This window comes from Pomacea canaliculata, linkage group LG5 (genome assembly GCF_003073045.1).
Source record: "Pomacea canaliculata isolate SZHN2017 linkage group LG5, ASM307304v1, whole genome shotgun sequence".
Taxonomy (NCBI): domain Eukaryota; kingdom Metazoa; phylum Mollusca; class Gastropoda; order Architaenioglossa; family Ampullariidae; genus Pomacea; species Pomacea canaliculata.
The window spans coordinates 1,251,070-1,274,723 of record NC_037594.1 but is presented as its reverse complement, the minus strand read 5'-3'; the positions used below and the strand labels follow the sequence as shown (position 1 = coordinate 1,274,723).

Here is a 23,654-nt window from a genome sequence, read left to right as displayed (position 1 = left end):
AGGGACAGCGTATAGGTGGTAGCTTCACCCCACCAAGCATTTGCTGGGTATACGCTTTGCCTTAGCCGGAACCATCAACCGGCGTTAGAATAAAAGCACCTGAACCCACGACAGTGTTGACCTGTGTTCGTTATTGTGAGACCAGGCAATCAGCCCCCGTCAACCCTGCTATATTAATAACTTTTAATTGCATTCAAAATTATGAAGGAGATAAAAATTGAAGACATTCATTTAAAAAAAGAAATTGTGCATGTGCTTCTTAGGTGACACCGACAGGAACTGAGCAGAAAGAATACAAAGAGCATGAAAATCAGATAATAGAGATGGCATACCAACAAAAGAAGAAGATAGCAACAATCAAAGATTCAAGTGACGTAGAGTACATCATTGATTTTGATTCCATGAAAGAGTATCCAAAACAAGATCCAAATGACTCAGTTGCTGTGATTAGGAAAGACAAGATGAAAGGTATGTGAACATTAATGACTGAAAATGTTAATAGAAGCACATGACAGTCTCAAAGAGGCAAAAGGAGAATCCCATTATCACTTAATGAATGTTAGAATATTTTAAGAATTTTTTTTTTATTCTTTTTTTGCTTTAAGCTACATCCTGACTGGCCCTCTTTCACCACAGTTTCTCTCTTACATGCATAATCATCCACTATGTGCCATCACCAGTCTGATGGCTTGTAATCTGGCATCAACTGTCTTGCATACCCTGTAATTATGATGAATTTAACATTTAATTGTTATTACTTTAGAAACACAGCATTAATGTCTATTGGAAATGAGTTGGTATAAAACAATGTTAAGCATAAACAGCAAAATAGTTGTCATTAGTGACTGAGTGTACAATGCACATGATAAATAACGAATAACTTGGAGATGGTATCGTGTGAAAAATCAAATGGCGATGATAGCGTGCAAAAACAATTACTCTGCCTCAGGAAATCAGTTAAAATATGTTGCTGTTGAAGGAACTGAGCCAACCTTGCGCCTGTCTATCTACAAGAACTCATTCGCCGTTACCAACCTTAGCGGAACCTTCGTTCAGCAGCACACTTCAGACTTGAACGACCGAGTGTTCAGTCAGGGAATACTAACAAGAAGACTGCAGGTTTTAGATCCTTCTCCAATGTAGCCCCGCTTTTGTGGAACTCGCTTCCCCTCTCGACCAAGGAGTCTGTTAGTCTTGCATCTTTCAAGAAAAATCTTAAGACTCACTTGTTTAAACTTATTCGAAGTTATCATTCGACCTGCAGTTTGGTGGCTGCTGGGATCACCGCGCATTGAGCGCATCTTTGTGATGCGGATACTAGCGCGTTATAAAACTACATCATCATCATCATCATCATCATCATCAACTTTGATGCCTAGCATCTCACCTGACATCATAGCTCTTCAGAAGACTTTTCTCCTACCTTCTACCTCCTTTTTCTTTAAAGACTTTCATGTTTTACATCAGGACTTAAAGACTGACATTCTTTCAGGTGGGGCTGCACTTCTTCGATCACTCGCACCTTTTGTTTAGCCCAATAACACTTTCTACTCCTCTTCAAATTGTTGCTGCCCAGGTTACTCTGAGCAAGACAGTCACTATATGCTGTGTCTATCTCCCTCTGCTCGGATATCCCAACAAGTCCTTGAATGCTTTCTGACCCAACTTCCTTTTCCCATCCTTCTGATTGGGGACTTCAACGGGCATCACCACCTGTAGGGCGAGGCTTCATATGACCCTAGGGGAGAGTTGTTGGGATCACAAAGACTTGTGCAGCAGTGATCACTTTCCTATAATTTAGAAATTTTTGAGTACTCTGGAGCAGGACCATAATTTTTATAACAGCAGGTGGAACTTGACTAAAGCAGATTAGCCTGCTTTTCAGGTCCTCGGTACCACCCGCCTCTGTCCAACTTAAGGTTTTAACTTAGAAATGCGTACCAGTGAGAGGGTGCTCTTGATAGCTGGTTTTTTTCTGAGTTTTTGCATATATGCTAGCTGATGTTGCTTCGGCAAAGAAAGGGACACAGAAACACCATCTATGTGTCCCGTGGTTCACAGAGGAGTGTAGGATGGCACAACATACGCAAAAGAAGGCTCAGCGCCTTGCTTTCCACCATCCTACTCAAAAAATGTTCTCTTTTAAATGCAGTTGGGCACGGGCTCACTTTATTTTTAAGCAGCACAGAAAGATTCCTTGGCAGAGGTTTGTGTCCTCGTCTTCCTGCACTACCTCCCATGTGGTATGGGAAATGAGAAAGATAATGGAAAAGTTTCAGGCAGGTTCAATAGGCCACCTGCAGGTTGGAGATTATGTTCTTACATGGCATGAGATGTCACAAATTCCTTGGCAGTCACCGTTGCTCAAAGTTCTTCCTGTTCCCACTATTCTCTGGAATTTTAGTGCCTGAAATCCGCTCTTGCTGTGACTTTTCTTCTGATAACTTTGAGCAGTATAACCTACTTTTTTCTGTTAAGGAACTGTGGCAGGCCCTTCAGAAGTGCAAGGACTCTGCACCTGGGCTAGACAACATTTCTTATCAGCTGCTGACTCATCTTCCACAGGTCTCTCTTCTCCTCCTTCAAGACATCTTTAACTTTATTTGGGTGTCCGGCTGTTCCCCTCCCTCATGCAGAAAGCAGTTGTGGTGTCCATTCCAGAACCTGGAAAGGATCCTTCTGATCCAAACTCTTACCTTCCTATTGCCCTCGCTAGTTGTCTATGCAAAACTCTAGAACCCATGATAAATGCCCGGCTCACCTGGCATCTCAAGTCTTGGGGTCTCCTCTCCAACCGGCGATATGGCTTGAGACAATATCAAAGCGCGGTGGACCATTGGGTCCATTTTGAAACTTTCATTGGGATGCGCTTGTGAACAAAAGCGTGTGTTAGGGGTCTTTTTCGACTTGGAGAAGGCGTACAGCACTACATAGAAGCAAGGTATTCTGTTAGACCTTCATGCCCTTGGCTTCCAGGGTCGTATGCCTCTCTTCATAGAGAACTTTCTCACCTCCTCATTCAAGCTTGTGTAGGCTCTATCTTGTCTAATCCTCAGGAACAAGAAATGAGTGTCTTCCAAGGCAGCATTCTTTCACCAACCCTTTTCAACAACAAAATAGATTCCACCTTAAAATCTGTCAGTCCAGCTTTGGAGACCTCATTGTAGATGACTTAGTTCTCTGTATCAATTCCCTGCATCTTCCTCCAATGCTTTCAGGAACTTCTTTCTGACTATCCTGGATTCTGTTCTATCTTTACAGATGGCTTCAAATTCCCAAGTGTTGGCTCTGTTTGCTGCGGCAGCAGTTCTGTCATGCCAACTGCATTGGGCTGCTTCATCCCAACTGGCAGATGGCTGCTCTATTTTCACTTTGGAACTTCATGCCATTTTGCTAGCCTTGCAGTATTTTCACCACTCTTTGGAGCACAACCTTTTGATTTTTTCGGACTCTTTTTCTGCCATCCAAGCTCTCCTTTCCAATGATTTTGACCACCTTCTCATGGTCCAACCACAAAATTCATGTGGCTTTCATTCGTCAAAATAAGGACATTATTTTCATCTGGGCCCCCTGACCATACTGGTATTACAGGCAGTATCAAAGCGGACCAAGACACCAAGGTCGCTTGCTAATTCCTGGTCAGTTGAAATTCCTAGCATCATCTGACTGCAAGTCTATCTTCACTGCCTATGTTCAAATGGTAACGCCACTGGAACACTCTGGGCCAAAACAAGCTTTATGCCACCCTTCCCTGTCTTTCTGACGACCTACCTTCATGCCATCCTGTGTGACAGGAGGAGGTGGTCCTTACTAGACTAAGGTTAGGACACACTTGTGCCATGCAAGAACACCTCTTATAAGATGAACAACCACCAGTTCGTCTGTGATGTAAAGGAGTTTTTAATGTGGGATATATGTTTTAATTACTTGTCCTAGACTCCAGAATATCCACCAGCAGTTTTTGCAGCAGGCTCTTTGTTTTCCTTGTTTAAGTCCATCCCTTCGGCAACAGTCTTTACATTTTTAAGGAGGATAAGACCATCAGGCTTAAGATTTTTGTCCTGATAATTGCTGTCTCTTGGTTTTTTTTGCTTTGTTGGTGGCCTTTTTGAGCCACAACACTCCTTTTCACACTTTACCCACTCTTTTACATTATTGTTTGCTTATTGTGTTGGCTTTTATTTGTTTAAGATGTTATGGTCATATCCCTTGGTGGTTTTTGTCCCTAGACATTTTCAGGTATGATAACATTTTGTCACCGCAATATAGCCTTAGTTGCTGGCACGGCGTTAAGCAATAACAAATATGTTTGCATTGGGGGGAGGCCTCTGTAAGTAATCAAAGGTTTTGATATATTGTAGGTCCTACTTTGAACTGGTATAAACTGGATTTTGTTTGCTGGAGGTGTTAAGAAAGGCTGTTCCATAGAATACTACCAGCATATTTCAGGCTTGTCTGCAATAAAGACATTTTTCGTCAAGGGAGTATTGAGTTTGAGGGACCCTCTTATTATTTTGGTAGAGAATAGTGTAGAAAGTCTAGGGAATGTGTCCTAAGGAGTGCCGAAGTGGCTACTGAGAAGTCTCAAACCATTTTCTCCAACGAAATGGTCATGATGAAAGGAGTGAAGGTCAGCAGGATGGGTGTCAAGGGGGGAGAGATGGATGATGACCCCATGACAGGGATTGGGATTGTTTCTAGAAAATTTAGGAGTTAAGGAAATATGAGGCCTGGATGACCGAAAAACAGGGTAGTCGCAGAGAGAGAATAGAGGTGGAAGCAAAGTCCAGTCATGTGAGCCAAGATCAGAGAAAGGCAGTGTGTTTCATCCTTGCTCAGACTATTGACTGGCACAGGAATAAAATATCTCCCCCTATGATTTGTGCTGAGAAGAGACTGTCCATGCACTTTCCACCTCTCCTACTACACTAGCATACAGCAAAATAACCTAACATTAATGTGTTTTCTTAAAATGATAATACATGTATGAAAACAATGTCCCATTTTGAATGTTTTCAGAGTCTTCCTCAGGTGTCTTACCAGAGAACTGGACAATACAGCCAGACAAAGAGAACCTGAAGCTGGTGAAGCTCAGTCCTCAAAATTCTGAATACCAGGATGTGGAGAATAATTTTAGATCAACACTGGGCGGGGCTGCAGTAACTGTTTTATCTGTAAGACATCGTTATGCTCATTCATGCCAATTGCATGAATATGGCACGCATGCATGTGTGTGTATACTGTGCAGATTCATGTTCATTTACACATTGGGATGATTACTTTTTTTTTTTTAAATTTATAAGCTAGAAAGTTAATGAAAATGGTCAATTATTTGTAGTAAATGTTTGGTAACCCAACTACAGAGTAAGGTTATTAGAAGCTCAAATGTATCAAACTGCCCTACAGGTTTTCCCATTTTTCAAAATGGCATTGCCCAACCTTTCAGAGACATTAAAAAAAGTAAAATGAAAAAAAAATCAATAACTAAATTAAAAAAGACTGAAAAGTTTCAGTACAAAAATATTTTTAGAAATATTTTTATTTGAAATTTACATATAACTTTAAATATAAAAGGCATTCGTGTTTCTAAGAGTGCCCCTAACACTGTTTTAAAGGAAATCCCGATACCTAAGGACAAAAATAGTTTAACTTTTTTAGTACATTTGAAATAAAAGTGTATTTAAAAACGTTTTTTACTTATTTTATTCTTACACATATATTTCTGCTTGCTGCAAGGTAATTTTGTACAGAAGTCACATTGAACATTTTCAGATTGAGCGGATTGAAAATCCCACACAATATCGACAGTACATGGCCAAAAAGGCTCACCTGGAGAAGCAGAACACAGGAATCCAGAATGAAAAAATGCTGTGGCACGGCACAGCCTCTGATGCTCTCTCTAACATCAACCACTATGGCTTTAATCGCAGCTACTGCGGGAAGAATGGTTAGAACTATTTTATATTTCAACACCTCACCGCTCATTAGCATTAATAATATGTTCAAATTAAAAATGGTATTGAGATCTGTCATGCTGTAAGAAATGTTTACTTTCATTCACACAGCCACAGTCTATGGTCAAGGTGTCTACTTTGCAGTCAACTCTCAATATTCTGCACATCCTACTTATTCTCCACCTGACCCCAGTACAGGTCAGCGCTACATGTACCAGTGCAAAGTTCTTGTGGGTCACCCAGTAGCAGGAAACAATGCCATGAGGTTTCTGCCAGCAAGATCAGGACCTATTCAGTATGACTCATCAACTGACAATCTACGAAACCCTACTCTTTATGCCATTTTCAATGACACTCAGGCCTACCCTGAATATCTGATTACTTTCAGATAAGTGTCTTTTAAAGGAAGAGGGATGATACCATACGCTTGTTGAATAATAATGCTTTGAGTTAGAACATGATGTGGGTTTCTCAAAAGTCATGTATATTCAGGACGTGGTGCAATGACCCTCTAATTTTCATAGATGTGAACAGACTTGCTGTATGATTAGGATCAGTTAATTATAATTAAGATGTGATTTGCGTTTTTAATATTTATCCTTGACTTGAAATGTTTATTAGGCTTGAGTAAGCCTATTTCGCCAGTACTGATTTTGTCCTGCCAGAATCAAATGCATATCATTGCATTAACTTTTACCAAGAATAAGATTTTAGTCAAATTATCCATTCTACCCTTTCTGAACATGCAAAGAAAGAAAACCTGCTGTTAATTATTGATAACTTGTGATGTCAATAACCATTTTGTCATCTTTGAATAATCTTTTGTGGACATTGTCCAGTCTGGATAGGAAATAAGTAAATTTAACCTACCAGTAAAAAACCCAGACCTGTAACAGCGTAGTCTTCTAGACATTCTACAGATACCATGGTTACTTGCTCCTCCCCTTGAGTCACCCTATGACTAAGAGTGAAATGCTTATTCTCATGTAAAACAAGAGAAAATGTAACTGGAAATGGTCTCTCAGTAGTGCAGACTATTTGTTATTCAGATTTTTGCTTGTTTTGTCATAAGTAATTTTTCTTGCAATTGCTGCTGTACTATCAGTTTTGGTAATCCAAAAATTAATCAACTCATTTTAATCAACCTCGCATTCCAAGCAAATGTTCCAGTCTTCCGATTTTGTGTGTGTATATATACACACATATACTATATACATTATGATTACAATACACATTTGTTATATAATCATAATTTTTTAAAATTTAATGATTTTAAGTTTTCCTATTTCTGTTACATGAAACAATTTATGATAATCAGTACTTCAGTAGTTTTTTTGTTTTTGGTTGCACTCAATTTTATTTGTATTTAATGGGTGGTGCATATGCCCCCTTAAGATTAATCAAGTGTAATCCAGCTTATTCAACTCTTGGACATTCTGCTTCTCCATATCCCTTATAAAATGTTTTTACTTCTAAGGTTGTCGTGTCCTCGCCACTTTCACAAAGAACCAAACCAAGATGCAGGAACCAAAATTTTAGTAACGCACTTCTTTTCCTTCACATTTTTGAACAAAACAGAATTCACTTATCCTCTTCACTGATATCTTCTATTGAACTAAATTATCTCGAATACCATCCCATTTTTGTACCGTTGACAAGATGATAACCAAACTGGAGACTCCTGTGCAGTTCAATCATTTATTTAGCCAGAGGACATTAAAAAAATTTAATCTACCATTGTGATGACTGATCTCCAAATACAATCTTGGTTAAGAGCATTGCTTTACATGTATGTTTGCTGAAATAAACATAATACAAACTTAATTTTTCTAAAAACAGATTCTCCAAAATATGATAATATACAGGTAGTCCTCGGGTTACGACGGTCTCGAGTTACGTCGTTTCGTGGTTACGACACTCATTCCCACTTACAGCGACAGTGATAACAAAGCAACGTAGTGGGCTTATTATTGACATGGAAAGATTATTGGCACTTTGGTTGGAAGACCAAAATCAACGCCGTATCCCTGTGAGTTTTATGGTTATTCAGGAGAAGGCTAGATGACTGTTTGAGGCGTTGAAAAGAGAAAAGAGGGAAGGAAGTGAAAGTGAAGAATTTGTGGCAAGTAGGGGTTGGTTTATGAGGTTTAAGGATCGTGCCAACTTCCATAACATTAAAGTGCAAGGTGAAGCTGCTAGTGCTGATGAGAAAGCAGCAACTTGGTTTCCTAATGCATTGGCTAAGATAATTGAGGAGGGTGGTTACTGTGCTCAACAAGTGTTCAACGTGGATGAGACAGGCTTGATGTGGAAACGTCTGCCTAACCTAACACTGTTTATTACTGTTACAGCACTTACAGTACAGTATTACATTATTAAACGTACTGTACTACAATATTTTACTGTACTTATGTTTATTGATAATTATGTAGGGTACTGTGTTAGGATAGGTGTTAGGATAGGCTAAGTGTTTGTAGTACTGTACTGTTATTGTGGTACAGTACTGTATGAACGTATGATCCGATTTACGTCGAAATTCGGTTTACGACGCCGCGTTAAGAACGGATCCCCGTCGTAAGTCGAGGACTACCTGTAAAGTGAAAGTGAAAAAGTTGACTGGTAATGCTCTTTTTAATTGTTTATGTTCTGCATGAAATTGGAGATTGTTTATCTTTGTGGATTATTCATCCCCATCCCACACATTGTGGGATGCTCTAATTCTCTACACCAGCTTTTTTTGAATGAAGAAATTCTTGAGATGAAGACTTTGCCATATCCCTACCACTACAAGGGCTGACACTTGTGTTACTGACCACCAGAAGACACGCAGGTTGATACTGTCACTGGTGTAGCGGAACCTCTCTTCTCGTGTCTGCAATTGATGCCAGTATTTTTGTCAACCAAACTTTTTAAACAGGATAAGGAAAAAAAACCCACAAAAAACATGACTAAACATTAAAGAAGTTAATCAGTAATGAACAAACCAAGATTTGTAATGAAATAATTGAGTATTAAAACTCAATACAAAATGCAGTACATCTATGACAAGGCAAAAGTAGTAACACATTTTTACTTTTGATTGGAATTTACAGCAAATGCTTTTTGCACATATGCATTCCACACATAAACGTATGTCTTTAAAAAGGAAAAGGTTAGGGAGGTTTCAGTCTATGTAGCATGCATTTAAAGAGGATCATCAATAGCTAATGCGGCTGCTTGATGTTGAGATGCAAGGAACTTCAGATGCAAGGAACTGGGGTGGGATTACAGTGCAGAGTGCACCTGTGTCTAAGTATCAGGTTGTGTAGGGAGGGTAGTGGAACATAGGTTTAAATGTAGAAATATTAGATGGTGTGAACAAAATAAGGTCAGTGAGAAATCTTAGTATCTTGAATCTCCAAAACTGCCCATCGTGTTCTTAGCCACAGAGCATGCACTGAAATATGCCATGCATAAACAGTTTTGTTAACAGATAAAATATGATTTTGCTTATCACTAAATTCCATTTTTCTTTTTCCTTGTTTCAGTCAGGCAATTGTTCTAGAAGTACTTAATTTAACTCACATTGACATGCTTGCGATGGGATTAGTTTCCGTGATTGTGATAATTATTTCACTGGTTTCTACAACATTGCAGACACCCACCTCATGAGAAAGACATTGTTTAAGCTATCAAAATGTAAATTAAACAAATATATGGCATGGACAAAAAGCTGCATGGATTCACACATAGTTAAATAAACCATCTTGGACAATAAGATACTTTAATACATCTTTTTATGGCAAAACATTCCACAAATTCCAACATCTGTAAAGATGAAAAACATGTCGCACAAATACACACTCTCATTCTTATTCACACATACAAAACACATCCACATCCCACAAAAGAGATGCTTTTTGAAATCCTATTGTAAAGAATGAAACTGTGTTGCATAAGACTGGGCTTTGAACCCTTTTCCTGTGTGCATGTACACCAGTTGCTTCAACCAAGTTTGACTTACACTCTTAATTTAGAAAGAAGAAACTACAAATTCAGAAAACACCTAAAAGTGAAACATAAACATACACAAAATGCACTGTACACGTTCTGTTACTATTCAGACAGACCTCACATATACTTCTATTTCTGATCATGGAGACAAGTCAGCCTTAGACATGTTTATGGAAAAGTGCATTAGCCTCAAGGGGGATTACTTTGAATGGGAAACTGTGGTGTTTGTTGTTTGGAATTGACATAAAATTGTTTGCAACACCAGTCCTGTTACTATTCAGACAGACCTCACATATATTTCTATTTCTGATCATGGAGACAAGTCAGCCTTAGACTTATGTTTATAATCTAGGATGAAAGCAAAGTATTCTACAGTTGAAGAAAAACAACTATTGTAAAAATAAACACAATTACGGGGGGGAAAAATGGCCCTAGATTTAAAGGAAAAAACACAATAAAGGTAATGTACTAGGGAGAAAATATTATGTTAAACATTTTGTAAGCAAAGCCTGAACCTCCATATAAATAAGGTAAGATTTCTTTTTATAAGGCTACTACCTAATGTTGAAGCACACTTTATTCATTTGATACAAACACTACTAACATTCATGTCCATTATTTGCACAATAAAAATGATAATAAAATGTGTCTTTGTTTTAAATGATGTTTTGAAACTCTCTAGAACAAAACCCTGAAGGAGATCATGCTCACTAAAACCACAATGTACCATCCCATTTTGAGTGACAAAACTTGAAGTGAGGTTGACTGTGTGTGTGTGTGGGGGGGGGGGGGGGGGGGGGGCAAAGGGGCAAAGTTGGAAGGGAGTTGTGGGGTGCAAATGCCATGCACTCAAACTAATTTCTTGGCCTCAAAGAAGCTCTTGAGATGCTGCATTTGCCAGAAGCCAGTCAGGAGAAGGATCAAGGTCTGGGCAATGGACCACCACAGGACACGTTGGTTGGTGCTCTCGCTGGTCTGTCGGAAACGCTCTTCTCGATACTGCAACAGGGTATCCACCACAGCGGGAAAGTGACATTTGGTGCAAGAAAGGTTGTGGCATACACACATACACACTGCTCACACAACATGACTGTATGAACATAACCCCACTTTCTATTTATGCTTTCTTCTCCTTCATAAGTGCATGGATCTGCAGCCCAAGAAAACCCCACACTAACAAAGTACAGAGGTCATTACCACTTGATACCTATGCATGAATGTTTTCTTAAGCAAACCTAACCTGTCAGCAAAACAAAGATTTGGGATTACAAGATTATTAACCTTCACACAAAGTAGTGCTTCTGCAAGCCAGATCTGTAAAAACCTGTAGAAAACAGGTTCTGAAAGATTTTAGAAAGCGCTTAATCCAAACTCTGAAAAGACTATAAATCTTTCTACTGTGCTTTTTATTTTAATCCTATGCAGCTTGCTAGTTTACAATGTGGCTACTCATTATCACCAAGCTCACAAATGGGGATTTTGTCAATCATTTATTGATTAGCTCTTTAAAATGGATATTAATGCAATAAGTTTGCAACAGGAACTGTACTCTGTCATCTTAATAGGGAACTTTAATTGCACTGTCTAAAATTTTGTTTCCCCTACTTTTGAGAGAACTGTAAAATTGGCTGATACAATTTTGTCACGAATGGTTTTCCTGAAATACCAGTTATATTTTATGGCTTAGTAGTGAGTGGGTACAAGGGTCACAGTGATTAAGGATAACCTGGTGAGAGGAGGGTGAGGGGTTAGGGTGAGTGGCAGGCAAGAAGGAAAAGGACCAATTACCCGCTGGTAATTCTGCTCCTTTGTGATCTGCTCCACCTGATCCAGCAACTGCCGTATTCTTAGCTGCAGTTCACTAAGCTTGTCCTTGGCCTGCACCTGCTGGTAGTCTACAGCATGCTCCCCAACAGAAATGTCCAAATGGACCCGCTAAACATTAAAGATGGATAATGCTTTCAGAGAGTGAGAGAGAGAAAAAAGCCAGTTCTTAGCCACATACTAAGTATGGCATACTTTTCTTCTAGCTGGATATCCAAAGCTCACATACAACTCAGGGACAGTAATAATAAATCTTTTTCATGGCATAAAATAGACTACAGTGACCTACAGATAATTAACACTTTACTTATACAGCGCCCTATCTCAGCCTTAAGGGCAAACTTTACAATAATGACACATACACTAAATAAGTTGATGAAATACCACCAGGGCTGTTGTTTAGAAAAGATGACATTCTATTTTTGGACCAAAATGTTGATGGATTCCAGTTTGAATCTACAGAATATAGATTTGTCAAAGCAGAACAGATCAACCAATGTCAAGAATGTCAGTAAGATCATTAGAAGACTTCTGGTATTCACAAGATCACCAAGCACTGCATTACAATCGGAACAACACAACTGTTTCAGTGTCTGGTGATGACCGAGAGTACTTACACAAACGAAGAAACTGTCACCATCAAGAGCTTGTTACCATTTTCATTGCTCTGCCAATGACAGACAAGCTGATTCTATCCAAGATTATTACTTACTTTGTTAATATGGTAATCTGACATACAGTGTATTGAAGGGGGAATAGAACTGGAGAAAAAGCACCACCAAAAGCTACAGTCTACTGACCAGTTGTCCAGCATACAGCCATGCTGTTGAGTTGGAATTCAAACAAATTATGTGCTCGCCTGCTGAATGGGATGTAAAAGTAAAGCGACCCTCAGCTGCATATGTCTGCAAAATAATACCCTCTGATTAATGACAGCATTAATTTGAAACTAATCTAACAAAAATGTTTAAAAACTCTATTAACAGTAAATATACAATCTTTCTAGCACATTTTACACTCACAGTTGCTAACAGACACCAATGAAAGAAATCCTTTTCTCAACAGTGAATCAAATTTAAGTATGTACATGTTATCTAAATAGCTGTATTTTTAATGTTCCAATCTACATGTTTATATAGCACTGTGTAATGTGACCTGCATGCATGAAGTTAGCCTGCATTTACATATGTTGTGCATAATCATTTCTACATGCTTGCAGTTGAACATAGTTGGCATGACAATCAGATGATGATGGCAGAATTTGTCCTTTATTCATCCTTAAATCAAGTGTTACAACACAGTCACCCTATTACTAGTAAGCATAACAGTGTGCAGAAAAAATGCTTTAAGGGTGCAAATACCAAAATACTATAACAATGCTCTCTGTAAGAATGCTTCTGCAGCTACATCTTTTCAAAGAATAATAAGGGAAAACTTAATTTTTCCAAGAAATTTTGTCTGTTTTATAGTTTATTTGCATTCTGAACCAATAATAAAAAAAGGTTTTAGATAACCTGACTTAACCATAAGATATATCAACACAATTTTGAGTTTGTGAGACTGTTTGAACACACCACGTATCTCTTATGCATATAATAGCAGCATTATATATAATATACACATACACACACATCAGTTAAAACAACTAAGTTTAAGCTTGCTATTAACACCGAAATATATGATCTATACCACATCACCAAAAAGCCTGAGAATGTTTTCGCCAAGCAGACAACAACGCTTAAAAATGCCGTGCTTGCAACTGTCACACACACACATGCATACATAGCCTATAGACATGCAATGACAAGGGACATCAGCATGAACAGTGCAGAAAATCAAACCAGCCACCTAACTGCATATGCATGTAAATTGCTTAGGCACATTTATAGTCATGCAGTTAACTTTTCTGATTGCATGTATTTGTTGGAATGAAAGTGTAGACTTTAAAGCATAACCAGACTCAGCAGTAGTACTTAAATCTTAAACTGTAGTTGCCAAATAAAGATGCTCTATTCCAAGTCTGACTAGTATATAATACTAGTATATAATATTTTACTTCTCCCCTCCCTGCCCAGGTGCATCAGCCATCCTACCAAGTGTGAGCAGTAGAGTCTGTGTATACAAATTGAATGTGTTTCTCTTGAAAGTACATGCTTGTGCCTGAATGAATAAACATAAACTAGACATGCTACTGAAGGTGATGTTATGTTGTCTGAGTATCCTAGTGTACACATACTGGTATTTTGATCTAGCCTCAAATCATCTACTGTCTGTACAGGCTGCTGCATCCTAAGAACACTAAAGAGGAGCTCTGCATTGATGCCATTAAGGCAAGGCTACGAAGTGTGAGCACAACTCACCCTAGACATGACCACTTTATCAGCCGGGTCTTTCACCTCTACATGCATGCCTATCCCTGGGGACACGGGCATGTAATCTTTGACATTTTGGTCATAAGCCTGCACCTTATAATTGCCTGAAATCAATCCAACACACCCGTTGCATAAGTCATTGCTCCGCTGGCTTGATTAATAAGACAAAAATATGACAAAATGTTAGTAGGGGCAAGCGCCTGTACAAATCAATGCATGCAGAAGTGGCATTAAGGAATACATTATTAGCATTAAAATAATATATAATACATCCGCAAAGACAAAAATTAGGAATAAATGTGTTGTGCATTCAGTGCTATTCTTCATCATGTTTTATGTCCATGCCAGCTCTTGTCTATGCTATCATTACTTCAGCTTTCTTTCTTTGGTTTTCAAAGCCATTACTGCATTGAAATGGAAGCAGTAATCTATTTTCTTTTTTTGTTGTTGTTGTGTATGGTCTGCTCAGTTTATTCTCATAAATGAGGAACTTCAACAGTCATTAAATTAAATTTCAATGCTTCTTGGGACTTTCTTAAAAGCAATCAATTTAGGGTCCAAAACAGCTGACTGGTAATACTCAAGCATTTAAGTATTGCAGAATAGTATTCTGCCTGGTATTTCCTTTTTTGCAAGATGATAATAGCAGTTAAACAAGATAAAGAGCAGATACTGAATACAGTGGTCAAAAGACAAGTATGAAGCAAAACATTGACACCAGCCACTGAGGTAATATCTTCTTCACAGGCTCGATGTTTATGTTACTGCCACATATTATACTGAGTCATCTGACCATTTTGTTCTACACATCACACAAAAAACAAATATTAATAATAAAAAGCCCCAGATATTGTATTCTAAAGTTTATACATGCACTGATAATTTAGCAAAATAGTGTGCATATATACAATGAGTTAATTCAAAACAATTAGTACTGCCCCATCCGGTTTGTGTCCAATGCACAGTGTGCTTCTATGCAGGACATCATTAACATCCAGCAAGCAAAAGGGAGGCTGACATTGTAAAACATGCTGTGAGTGGGTCTGCCACTCATCTTACCCTGGAGAGAATAATCTTGTCATCAGGATCTCTAATTTCAACATGCATGCCCAGCCCATATACAGTGGGCACAAAATCATTTATGTTTTTATCAAAGATCTCCACCTTGTAATTTCCTGAAAAAACAGTCATAATAATTATCAAGACCTCTGGCTATAAACAATATTACTGGGTAATATCTGTCATAGCCCTGGACTAATGCCCTGGTTGTTTTCTTGCTGTTTAATGAAAGGTGTTTTTTGACTTGACAACAAAGGATTTGAACTAACTTTCATAGTCAAATATATAATTTCACTGTAATGTTTGGTTCTGTTTGAATAGATTAATGTTTATATATTCAATCTCTGTTTAAAAATACTTCACCTATTTCAAATTCTAATTAGTATCACTATTAATGTTATATAAAATAGACCATTATTCTTGTCTAGTACTGACTTTAAAAATGCTCTTTCTCAAATAGACTAAGAACTAATGGTAGTTAAGACGTTTCAAACTTTCTCCCTAACACATCACAAAAATTATTTAAAATAGGTCAAAACACGCAATATACAATTTTCTAAACAAATGACATATTACATGCAAACTAAGCTAATCAGTTCTTTCTGGTTCACACCCACTCCTTTTTTCCCTATATTTATACGATCATATTTTACTGAAAAGGGAATTTAATGCACTAATAAACTTTATCATGATCTACCAACATTATCTGTAGCCTAAACATAAATGAAGACAACGTTTTTTTAATCCCTGTAGATTGGCTACATTTTATGCGATATGTTGAAGTAGTACAAAAAGTAGTCATTTCCATGGTAACATACCTGATACAGTTTCAGACATTAATTTACCTGCTTTTATCTTCTTTTCCTTAGCCTCAGTATGTGTCTGTAGCAACGTCTCTCAAAATACCAGACGTGTTCATTCGCTAAGCATGAAAACTAAAAGAAAGGAGAAAACTATGAAACTTACCTACAACCATAGTTTCATCTGGAATTTCTTCAATGAAACATTTACGTTCTGTTTCACCTATGTGAAAATAAAGACCAGAAACTGAGAAAAATAAATAAGAAGCAAGGAGCAGGAAACACTGCGTATGCGCCATGTTGCCACACGTACCGGAAGGGGAAGGTAACTGCCACGTCATTGGTCTACCAGCGTTACAGGGGAGACGACTCTAGAGAGAATCATGTGAGCGCAGAATGGAGTTCGGAAGTACAGTGCTAGACAATTTGTCAGTTGCTGGAGATGCTGCGCATATTCCAGATAAATGTTTTGATCAGCTGGTAAAGAGAGCATGCAGAGGAGTCTTATCAGAACAAGAGAGAAATTCCATCGCAGGTGCATGTCACAAACACGATTCATAGTTTAGCTAGAGGAAAACGCCCATTTTATCTTCATCTCCAGCGTAGCATTTTCTTTCAACATCTCTCTTTCTCTCTGTGACTGTGATATTTAATAGTGCGCTATTGTTTCAGATGATGCAGTTTTTAAAGGGGTCGACAAAGCGATACTTAAGTCTGCATACAGTGGAATTGTAAGTCTGGTGCTGGAAGCAGCCAAACAAGATGCGGATGCAGATGGCATAAGGTTAAATTTTATTCCTCTACAGGTTTAAAGAGTCAAATATAGACTTTTATTATCACAATTTTAACCATGTCCAGACATATTCAGCAATCACTGAAACAGAATCTGACATCAATAAACACAATATAAGCATATTACTATATCAGTGTTACATGTGGCGAAGGAGTAGCAGAACAGAGAAATCTAACACAGTAATTAATAAGATGGTTATTGTAAGCTACAATATTATTTGTTGTCAAAAAAGGGCATATGAAGCAAATATTGTAGTAATGTGATTATTAGTAGGGATTTATTTTAAACTAGGATACCATCAGAATGTTACTTGATGACTCAGTGTTTGGTTTACACTACAGTCCAGTTCTTGAAGAATGCAAGTTCACAGCTGACAGAATCAAGACCTTCAATGATATTTTTCTTGTGAGTTATTTTAAACTGTGCCATAGTTTGAGATATGTAGCCTGAGGGCTGAATAAAAACAGGTGGTTGTTACATTTTGGTGATTTCATATCAGATTGCACATGTTTGTTATTCTTCTTTAGCTACTGAAACAGAAGAGTGAATATTGGTTTGAATGTGAGCAAAACTGTTTGCCTGCTAACTGTTGTTTACAGTACAGTCATGCTGTATTGCTCTGTTATTGTAGTCTTCCCTAATAATACAAATGAATATTTTAAACCAACAGAACATGTATACAAGACTAAAATATGTGCTGAATATGCTATAGAATTTTTCAGAATTTTTTTTTTCAGTCCCAAAAGACTGCATTACAGATTTTGCTTGGCAGGTATTGTCAATTACATTTATACTTGAATGAACAGGCTCTAAAATGTCTTTGATTTTTAAAACTTTAATAATTATTAAGTTATTCTTCTGCTTACCTCACGTAGAATAAATACATTGAATAAAAAAATTAATCATTCTGGACAGTGGTGCTATTTGCTTTGGACACTATATTTTTTTTTAAAAATTTCATGTATGTGTGTATAGAATATGCATTACATGAGTGAAATAATAGTTTTGATGAAGACCTATGTGACAGTAGTCAGCACTAAAAACTAGCACTTTGAAATTCTCATCCTGTAATCCTACTAAGGAGAGAAAAGCATAGTTGCATAGTGTCAAATAAAGGCAAACAGAAGTTCCTGTTAGCTTAGAATATTGAAGGTTATGTTCTCAATATTGCAGCATTGGTACCAGTCATCCACACATCGTAGATGTTGACTGGAGGCTAGACTACTATATTAAGGTAAAATTCTGAGTTTATCTCTAAAACATTTCTCATGTTTGCTATATTGTCATCCATTGCATATTTTAATAACAAGCCATCCTTATAGAAAGCTTGTTGCATTTAATATTATTGTCTGGAAGAAAGGAATATTTTAGTTACAGATGGTTGCATGCATTCAGCAAGGGAGGCTTTCTTGTGCTCATTTTATTTGTCTGTCTTATCAGTTGCTTGTACATGTGTGCAGAGCAGTCAGATGGAACGCATCAACGAAGCAGTCTATCTTATCTCCTTGAAAACAGAGGTATAAACAGCTTGCTGCTTTCAGTAAATACTATACTCTGAGCTATTAAAATAAAACAGTAGAACTGCCATTGGCATGCAGATTTATTGTACAAATAGTAAAGGGAAACCTTGAATGTCCTTTTAGAAATGTTTTAATCCATGCAGACCACAGGCTGTTGCTTTACATGTAGGAGACATGATGTTTTAGCCATGTAATTAAATCAAAATTCCAGATAAATCTGAAATCTAAAGCAGTTGCTTGATGGAAATTTTATGCACACAATCTGTAGCAGTTCTTACCTTAACAACAGGTGCCAGGTGTTTCAGAACTACAGGAGGTGCAGTTTTCCTGTTCTTTAGAACAGCTTCAGGTAGGCCATTATAATCAAAATTTATCAGGCTTTGGTATATTGTACAGAGTACAACCCACTGAATCAACTAAGCAGCTTACACAAAATATCTTACAGATAAAGCAGAGTGTGAGAGCTTTGTATATCCACACCTTTCTTCCTTTTGCTCTTCCAAGAACTTGACCGTCAAACTGCTATGCATTCAGTCATTATTAAGATGGCCATCCTCTCGATTTTTGCTTTAGTGCCTCAGAGTTTTTCTGCCAGTGTGGCTCCCTAAGGCCACAGATTTGCCTTTGCTTGCTTGTGTAGTGGGCAGAACTGCAGGACATGCTCATGGGTCTGTGAGCCCATCTTGCATGGGCAACTGTCTGTTTGTGACAGCTCTAGGTGGTACATATGTGAGAAATCCACACCATTTGCTCAAATTTAAAAAAATTTATATACTAACTGGTTCATGTATTTTTCTTTGGATCACCTTCATTTTAAGTGTTATGTCATCTATTATGAGATGTTAATGTTTACTCCAAATGAAAATCAACACTGCAAATTTTGTTAAAGATTATTGCATTATTATTACATCAGTAACATCAATGTCATTTCATCGAGTACTTCTGGAGAAGTGGGAAGGGGAGAGTATACAAGGTGAATTTTTCAGTCCGAGTCCTCCTTTTGTCTAGAAGATCATAAATTATGTTTGGTCAGTGGTATGTGTCTAAAGCATCAAAAAAAAACCACAAAAAGAATTACCTGTGAACCTCAGCAAGTTTGTGAAGGGACATCAGTAGTACACTATAAATCTAAACAAAAATAATTATTTTGAGGCATCTTAAATCGGCAGCAGTAATTTATCATGTGCATTACATTTCTGGTACAAAGAATTTCCCACCATTTCACAATGCTGATGTACTTTGCTGAATTAAGCTTGACAAAGGAATGGAGATCCAAGCTTGACATTAGGTCCAAGAACATCTGTCCTTGTGATCTCCTTTAAAACAGTTTGTAGGAAAGCAAGTTTGTTAATGGGATCACCAACTCAAAACATTTTTTAAATGTGTCTGGAAATGTTAGGTACTTCCGCTATTGTGTGTTTATGATGTGTTGTAGAATAAATGTCAAGAGTGATCTTTATGTTTCAGGACCTGGTTGGTAAACTAAAAGATGCTTCAAAGTGTATGGAAAAGCTAGCACAGATATAACAACTTTGATTTACGCCAACTTATTAGATGCAAAGTGCACTGAAGTATTTTATTTTAGAGTGGCCGAGGGAAGAAGAGTAAGCGTGTAATAGAGTATTTTGTTTGAAGAAAGGTTGAAAATAAGTGGAAGTACTTGACCAGAATATACTGTTTATGCACTTCTGGTGCTTCCTGATTGTGAGTGTAAGGCTTTAATATTAAAGATATAGCCTACTGACTTGTTCTTGCTTTAACCTTATAATGGTGCATTGCTGTCAAGGGATAAAGCAGATTGAGACAATGTGTGTGTGTTAAAATATGCATGCATGTGCACACAAGCATTTTCAAATTTCCATGGAACCACTTCTGTTTTCATAAACTCAGGATTCGCAGGGTCCTTACAAGTCCTAAGTAGAGAATTTTCGCCGTAAGACCTTGCAAGTCCTTATAGTTGCCATGCGGTCCTTACAATTCCTCGCACAGGTCCTTTTCTCTGTGACCCTTACAAGTCCTAATATCGATAAAATATTACCACAGATTTATTTTTCATGCCTCTTATAAATCCACAAATGCAGTGCATTTCACGACAATACTTAACAGGCACTGAGTACTGATGAGACATGAACGCTTATGCCTACTTCTGCATGGCAGCAGATGCTGTTTTCTTTCAGGAAGTTTGTGCAAACATTTCATGCAGATGGTTCATTTATGAGGCAAAAGAACGAACACAGGACTTTTATTGTTTCTGCTTTTTTGCTTTAATCATTATATGCTTCTGACTACAAGACAAATAACTAATGTGTCAACAAGTGTCCATATGCTGTAGTCTAAAAAAACTGTTCCATAAACATTACTACAAGATGAGGTGAAGATTCAGATGTTGTCAACATCTCCATTATGTGTCCAACACTTGCATCAACATATGAAATGAAGATCATGAGCTATTTGACAAGTTAAAAATACTAAACAAGGGTAGTCATCACTTTACGGCAGCCTGAATATGAGGCTGTTTATGTGTGCCATCACAAAATGGCTGCTTGTCCGTCTGTTTGCAGTTGCACAACCAGTATTCCTTGGTTTCCTCCACCTTAAAGCGCAAGGGCTGCCATTTAGGCATATTTTTTTTCTGAGATGTTCCCCACAGCTTTTTGTGAGAGCCATCACACAGAGGCTGAAAATAAAAATACCAAACGTTGCGTAAAAGATGTAAAAAATACAAAAATATGCTTTCATGATATATTTTTGATGAGAATATATGAATACACACATACAAAGGAAATAAAAAAAGTAAAGGCTAAGTATATTTAAAAGCTTTAATAGAAGAAAACCGTGAGCAATGGAAAATATCACTTTTCCACATAGTCCCAATACAAGACATCGCATTTGTTGTATTGTTCAACTAGCTGCTGTATTTCCTACAGAGAAGTTTTTCCTCTGCTCCCAAAGTCAGGTGAACATTGCTTCCTTTACTTTATTATCAAAACTGAATCTGCAGCACCTCCTTCAATGGACCGAAATGACTTTCCTGTCTTCCAAATAATCATGCGTTACAGTGAATGCAATCTTGCAATGGAGGGTCCATTTTTCTGCCACCATGGCTGCCACTAAACTAAAGGCCAAGTACTGCACTGTGAGGCTGATTTATCCAATGGGCACCGTACATGTTGCATTTCGCTAGTTTCTCTTTGTTCTGGTTACTGAATACTTTAAAAAATTTGCTTTATGATTTTCCTTTATATGCACACACACAGAGTCATGCATTGCTTAATGATGGAGATAAGTTCTGATAAATGCATAGTCGTAATTGTATTTGCTATCCATAGTAGGTCTGTTTACACCAGCATCCCCACAAACATGAGAATAATGTGTTGCAATTTAAAGCTGCAATGGCTATAATATCACTAGGCAGCTGGAAGTTTTCAGCTTCATTCTAGCATTATGGGATCACTGTCATATATGAAGACCATCACTGACTGAAATATCGTTATGCAAATTATGTCATGATATATATGATTCAGCTACCAGACAGCCAACACTTAAAAAATGTATGCAAGGAAATATTGCTTTAACCCTCTGAGCATGATGGGTCATGATCGTGGGATCATGGCTTTGCCAGCAAAGCATGATGAGCCACGAACATGGCTCTGCTCATATGACCTAAGAATAGCAAACTGTACATTATTTTTTTTAATTTATTCTGTCATCAAAGTGAAAATAGGCAATTTTCATTACTTTTATTGCAAAGTTCAAGTTTTCTCCTTAAAGGTTTTTGGTCTAATGTTTACCTGAGAGCAACAATTAAAAACAAACATTACCCACTGACATCTTTACCATCTTAAGTTATATGCCATTGTTTTAAAATGTAATTATACTTTCATGCCCTGCTAAGAAAGTTAAAACATATGGTGATTACCTGGGATTTGCTAGTTCCACACACACACCAGAAGTAGTTTTTATTAGCCATCAGTTCCAAACGAAATGGCTTCTTATCATAGATCTTGCCCTTTAGTGGCTCAGTAGAGTATTCATCTGGAAACTGTGGAGTCTCTGGATGAGGTCTTTGATTTTTTTTGCTTTCTGGAATAGAGTCATCTGAGCTCAGATTGCGCGTCTGCTGAAAATACAAAAGGACAAGTGCTGTCGATTTTTTTTTTTTTTTTCACCAATATTATCATTTCTATAAATTCACACATTGACAGCGACTGTCAAGTACTCTGCCTATTGAAACAGAGAAGGCCTATTTTAATTTTTTTAATTCTTCATAGTATCTTACATTAGACTGTAGTACTGACACTTTTTTTAGAAGTCACAAATTTTATAATATCACGATAAACTTAATGTAATTTTCCACAAATTTTTATGACACACCGAGGACTACAAGTACCAAAGCTGGGTTTTTTAAAGCCCTGTGTAGCATGAACGTACATCCTCTGAGAATGAAGAGAAAGGCTACTTAATAATTATGCAAACTTATTATAAGCAGCATGTATTTAAATGCAAAAGCGTTTGTATTTTGCAGGTTGTTATTAAAAAAAAGGTAATTAAAAACATTTTAAAAAGTTTGATCACTGGGGAGTGAAATTTTAAATGCCACACCTATCTTGGGGTCAGTTTTTGTGAGAGTGATGCTAATTTATTCTTCCTTCCTACTTTTTATTCAGCAGGTGCATAAACGTTGAGCCGTCAATCAATATGAAGTATGCTGCGCCATCTGGGTTTCATGAACCGTTTAGAATAAGCAAGTAAAGTAATGACTACCCATTTGGTTTGTTCGTGCTGCTGATACAATTTTGTCCCAGAAGGCAATTAAATAGCTCCCACAGTTGTAAACTACTCTCACACAACACCAACTACATCATCATACATCTACCAGAAAGAGATCATCATCCAAACCCACATACAATATCAATACTTCACACATTCACAAGCATTCATAACTCGTATGGTCAAACAACGGATAACCTTAAAGCGTTATAATAATACGTGCATCTGTTAAGCCTGCATGTTGATGTTAGAGACAACATTCAACTGCATGTTGATGTTAGAGACAACATTCAACTTTTATCTTATGTTATTCAGCACATTTTGAGGGCCTCGAAAGAAATATCACGTACACAAAAGTAAAAACGTAAAGATCGAACTTGACGTCTAACGGCACACAAGGACATCGCCATGTTGTAACTTCGGTAATGTCGTATCCGCTTTCAATTAGAGGAAAGATTCTATCATGAAATCGGGTCTGAGTTTAGTAGGGAAACAAATATGGGATGGAGATAATAAGATCATTACTTTAAAATATCTATTTAAAAATATAGCAATTTTCGCGTTGGAAG

The 23,654-nt window shown here is 37.4% G+C and overlaps 4 protein-coding genes across 7 annotated transcripts in view; 2 read left to right on the top strand and 2 right to left on the bottom strand.

The window, feature by feature from the left end:
* The window catches only part of LOC112564202 (poly [ADP-ribose] polymerase 14-like), a 38,615-nt gene extending 30,837 nt beyond the window's left edge, over window positions 1–7,778 (top strand). Inside the window, exons 24-27 of the mRNA XM_025238853.1 lie at window positions 264–468; window positions 5,020–5,174; window positions 5,773–5,947; window positions 6,066–7,778. Coding sequence (XP_025094638.1) covers window positions 264–468; window positions 5,020–5,174; window positions 5,773–5,947; window positions 6,066–6,346 — 816 coding nt within the window. The 3' untranslated portion in view covers window positions 6,347–7,778. The remainder of the gene's footprint in view (window positions 1–263; window positions 469–5,019; window positions 5,175–5,772; window positions 5,948–6,065) is intronic.
* Window positions 7,779–8,474: 696 nt separating this feature from the next.
* Window positions 8,475–16,337, bottom strand: LOC112564221 (transmembrane emp24 domain-containing protein eca-like). Of its 3 annotated transcripts, none has more exons than XM_025238894.1 (5): window positions 16,169–16,337; window positions 15,203–15,318; window positions 12,572–12,676; window positions 11,736–11,882; window positions 8,475–8,826 (listed from the first exon to the last, which is right to left on the bottom strand). In XM_025238894.1, the coding sequence occupies exons 1-5, from the start codon at window positions 16,299–16,301 to the stop codon at window positions 8,677–8,679; spliced, it is 651 nt and encodes a 216-aa protein (XP_025094679.1). In that variant the 5' UTR covers window positions 16,302–16,337; the 3' UTR covers window positions 8,475–8,676. The 3 variants fall into 3 exon arrangements, with proteins under 3 accessions (XP_025094679.1, XP_025094677.1, XP_025094678.1); XM_025238892.1 differs by lacking the exon at window positions 8,475–8,826 and adding an exon at window positions 9,701–10,946 and having other exon boundaries at window positions 16,169–16,335; XM_025238893.1 differs by lacking the exons at window positions 8,475–8,826; window positions 15,203–15,318 and adding exons at window positions 9,701–10,946; window positions 14,132–14,247 and having other exon boundaries at window positions 16,169–16,335.
* A 17-nt stretch (window positions 16,338–16,354) lies between these two features.
* On the top strand, window positions 16,355–20,059 carry LOC112564222 (COMM domain-containing protein 3-like). The gene is made up of 8 exons (XM_025238895.1): window positions 16,355–16,537; window positions 16,675–16,786; window positions 17,137–17,200; window positions 17,533–17,567; window positions 17,969–18,029; window positions 18,256–18,312; window positions 18,605–18,664; window positions 19,783–20,059. The coding sequence occupies exons 1-8, from the start codon at window positions 16,399–16,401 to the stop codon at window positions 19,840–19,842; spliced, it is 588 nt and encodes a 195-aa protein (XP_025094680.1). The 5' UTR covers window positions 16,355–16,398; the 3' UTR covers window positions 19,843–20,059.
* A 482-nt stretch (window positions 20,060–20,541) lies between these two features.
* Window positions 20,542–23,561, bottom strand: LOC112564223 (CDGSH iron-sulfur domain-containing protein 3, mitochondrial-like). 2 transcript variants are annotated; one of them, XM_025238898.1, is made up of 3 exons: window positions 23,436–23,561; window positions 22,235–22,432; window positions 20,542–20,992 (listed from the first exon to the last, which is right to left on the bottom strand). In XM_025238898.1, exons 1-3 carry the CDS (start codon window positions 23,493–23,495, stop codon window positions 20,801–20,803), a joined length of 450 nt encoding a protein of 149 aa, XP_025094683.1. In that variant the 5' UTR covers window positions 23,496–23,561; the 3' UTR covers window positions 20,542–20,800. The 2 variants fall into 2 exon arrangements, with proteins under 2 accessions (XP_025094683.1, XP_025094682.1); XM_025238897.1 differs by having other exon boundaries at window positions 22,235–22,435; window positions 23,436–23,545.
* Window positions 23,562–23,654: the final 93 nt, after the last annotated feature.